This window comes from Solanum pennellii, chromosome 1, assembly GCF_001406875.1.
Source record: "Solanum pennellii chromosome 1, SPENNV200".
Lineage (NCBI taxonomy): Eukaryota > Viridiplantae > Streptophyta > Magnoliopsida > Solanales > Solanaceae > Solanum > Solanum pennellii.
Genome location: NC_028637.1, coordinates 38,614,221 through 38,617,563, shown reverse-complemented (window position 1 = coordinate 38,617,563; position 3,343 = coordinate 38,614,221). Strand labels below are relative to the sequence as shown.

The following is a 3,343-nucleotide window of genomic DNA, read 5'->3' as shown; positions in this document are numbered from 1 at the left end:
TTTGTTGTAATCGGGTTTCACTTTTGCTTGTGAAGATTAGTGAAAACGATTGAAAATCCTGTGAGACAGGTCGTGGTTTTACTCCCTTAAGCGAGGAGGTTTCCACGTAAAATCATTGTGTTGTTTAAACTGCATTTACTTTCTATTCATGCTTGTTAGTGTGTCAAGGGACCTGCTTCATTGACTGATAAGTGAAAGCATATATTCTATCAAGTAGTATCAGAGCGGGCACTCTCTATTTGGTTAACACCAAGGAAGTGATATCTGTTCAAGAATGGTTGCTCCACTTAATCTAGAAGAAGGTCAATCTTCAACCATACCTCCTCGTTTCAATGGACATTTCTACAGTTGGTGGAAAGTTAGAATGCATGATTTCCTCATGGCTGAACACAGTGAACTATGGGATATCGTACTTGATGGACCGTTTATTCCGATGATAGAAGAAAAGGATGGAGAGAAAACTAGGCTTGTTCCAAATCCTAGACAAAAATATGATGAAGCTGACAGGAAGAAGATAGAAAAGGGCTACAAGGCAAAAACTCTTCTTGTCTGTGGGATAGGGCCTGATGAGTTCAATCATGTCTCAGCCTGTGAGTCTGCAAAGAAAATCTGGGACTGTTTAAAAACTGCTCATGAAGGATTTGAACAAGTCAAAGAATCAAAGATAGATATGCTCACCTCTTTGTATGAAAACTTCAAGATGAAAGAAGGAGAAACCATTCATGAGATGTTTAAAAAATTGTCCTCTATTACCAATGAGTTGAGAAGTCTTGGGGAACCTATTAGTATGAGCAAGCAAGTCAGGATAGTGCTTCAAATTCTTCCAAAGTCCTGGGAAAGCAAGGTTGATGCCATCACTGAAGCTAAAGATCTGAAGGTGCTGACAATGGATGCTCTCATTGGAAATCTGAAGACTCATAAGATGAATCGAAATCATGATTTGTCAAAGAAAGAAGTCAAAAAGGATAAGTCCTTGATGCTAAAATACAAATCTGATGAAGACTCCAGTGATGATGATATGGCTTATCTTATCAATAGATTTCAAAAAATTGTGAAAAAGAACAAAGGTTTTAGAAGAGGAACAAATGGTCCTCGAACTGCTACTCAAAATGATACTTGCTACAAGTGTGGAAAAGCTGAGCACTTTATTAGAGAGTGTACTTTACTCAAAAGTGAAAATAAGGAATATCAAAAACCAAGAAGTGAAAAAGAGAAGAGAAGGGACCTGGTACTTAGTAAAAATGATCGCAAAGCTGCTGCTGACTATGTGGTCAAAAAGGCTCTTGCTGCATGGGGAGACTCTTCAAGTGACTCAGAAGATCTTGATGAACCAAATGACGTGTCTATGGTGGTGGTTCATGAAGAGGAAACCATATTCAATGAAATGTTTGCTTTCATGGCTCATACAGAAAATGAAGAAGAGGATGACAAGGTAACTCTTCTTGATATGAAACATGATCTGAATAATTATTCTCTTAAAAGTTTAAGAACATTAGCAAATGTTATGATTGATTCAGTAAGTGAGTTGACCTCTGAAAGAGACATTATGAATGTTGAACTAGACAGTTTAACTGAAAACAAGGTTAAATTGGAGGAGAAAATGTTGAAAATGGAAGATAAAATGATGTCTCTAGAGTCAAACAACACTGTACTTAAAAAACAGTTGACTGAGAAAAATGAAGAAGCTGAAAATCTAAATGGAAGGTCAAATGGTTAACAAGTTGAAACTGAAGAAAAACTGAAAACCACTGAGAAAAATCTGGGATTGGCTGTGGAGAAGAGCAACAACTTAAGGAAGAACTTGAAAAATCTCTTAAGTGGACAAAATCCTCTAAGTTGCTATCAAGTGCAACAAATCAGAGTAATTTCAATAAGAAAGGTCTAGGAAGTTTGAATATCACTCCTCCCTTTAATCCTTACAGTAAGTATGTGTTTGTGTCTGACAATCTGCTGTGTCTTCATTGTGGTAAAAATGGGCATCTAAAGGGAGAGTGTACTGGGTGGAGACAATCTCATGAAAGATTCTCTAATTATACTGAAAGGCAAAGAGTATCAAAAGAGAGACCTGGTCCCCCAAAACATGTTTCAACTGATAGATTTTCAAAGAAAAAATCTGTTTCTGCTCCAAAGTCTTTTGTTAGAAAGATTCAAAAACTGCCCTGTTGGACTAGATACAATCTGATCACTCCCTGGTCTGCTTTCTGGGAACTCAAATTGAAATGGGTTCCCAAGCTTAACAAGTGATTCTTGTTGCAGGTGAGTGAGAGGAGCAGCAGTCAATGTTGGTATATAGACAGTGGATGCTCAAAACATATGACTGGTGACATCAAAAATTTCCTCTCACTCAAGACACTTCAGAGAGGAGGTGTCTCTTTTGGTGATGGAAAGAAGGGGTACATTTTGGGAGTTGGTAAAGTGGGAAAGTCTCTTGAAGAATCAATTGACAATGTGTATCATGTTGATGGGTTGAAGTACAGTCTTTTGAGTGTATCTCAAATTTGTGACAAGGGAAATGAAGTCAAGTTTACCTCTGAGAAGTGCACTATGGTTAGTCTAACTACAAAGAAAGTGACTCTCACTGCCTTTAGAAGCAAAAACATGTATGTGGCCAACTTAGAAACGTCTCATGGAGATGATCTGACATGTCTTAGTGCTCAAAATGAAAATGCTGATCTTTGGCATCGCAGGCTAGGGAATGTGAGCTCATCTTTATTGAATAAACTAATTTTTAAGGACCTGGTCCGCGGTCTGCCAAAGTTGAAGTATTGTGAAAACAAAATATGTGAAGCTTGTGTCAAAGGAAAACAAATCAGATCATCCTTCAAGCCAAAGAAGCAAGTAACCTCATCAAGAGTACTGGAGCTGTTACACATGGACTTATGTGGACCTTTGAAGGTTCAAAGCAGAAATGGCAAGAAATACATTCTGGTGATAGTTGATGATTACTCAATATACACATGGACAAGATTCCTAAGATCAAAAGCAGAGACACCTGAAGAATTGGTGGTGTTCTTCAAAATGATTCAAACTAAATTGAATCAAGTGATTTGTGGGATTAGATCTGATCATGGAACTGAGTTTGAGAGCTCAAAACTGGATCAATTTTGCATGGAGAATGGTACTAGTCATAATTTTTCTGCTCCAAGAACTCCTCAACAAAATGGAGCGGTGGAAAGGAAAAACAGAACCTTGGTGAACATTGCCAGGACCATGATTATTGATTCAAATCTTCCTCAAAGTTTCTGGGCTGAAGCTGTCAGCACAGCTTGTCATGTTACCAACAGGTGTCTGATAAGGGCTGTTTTGAATAAGACCCCCTATGAGTTGCTCAACAACAGAAAGC

General features: G+C 38.0%; 1 protein-coding gene across 1 annotated transcript; it reads left to right on the top strand.

Annotated features, from left to right (window-relative positions):
• Positions 1–274: 274 nt before the first annotated feature.
• Positions 275–2,244, top strand: LOC107020322. Its single transcript, XM_015220636.1, has 3 exons — positions 275–1,386; positions 1,483–1,712; positions 1,754–2,244. Exons 1-3 carry the CDS (start codon positions 275–277, stop codon positions 2,242–2,244), a joined length of 1,833 nt encoding a protein of 610 aa, XP_015076122.1.
• The last annotated feature ends 1,099 nt before the right edge of the window (positions 2,245–3,343 follow it).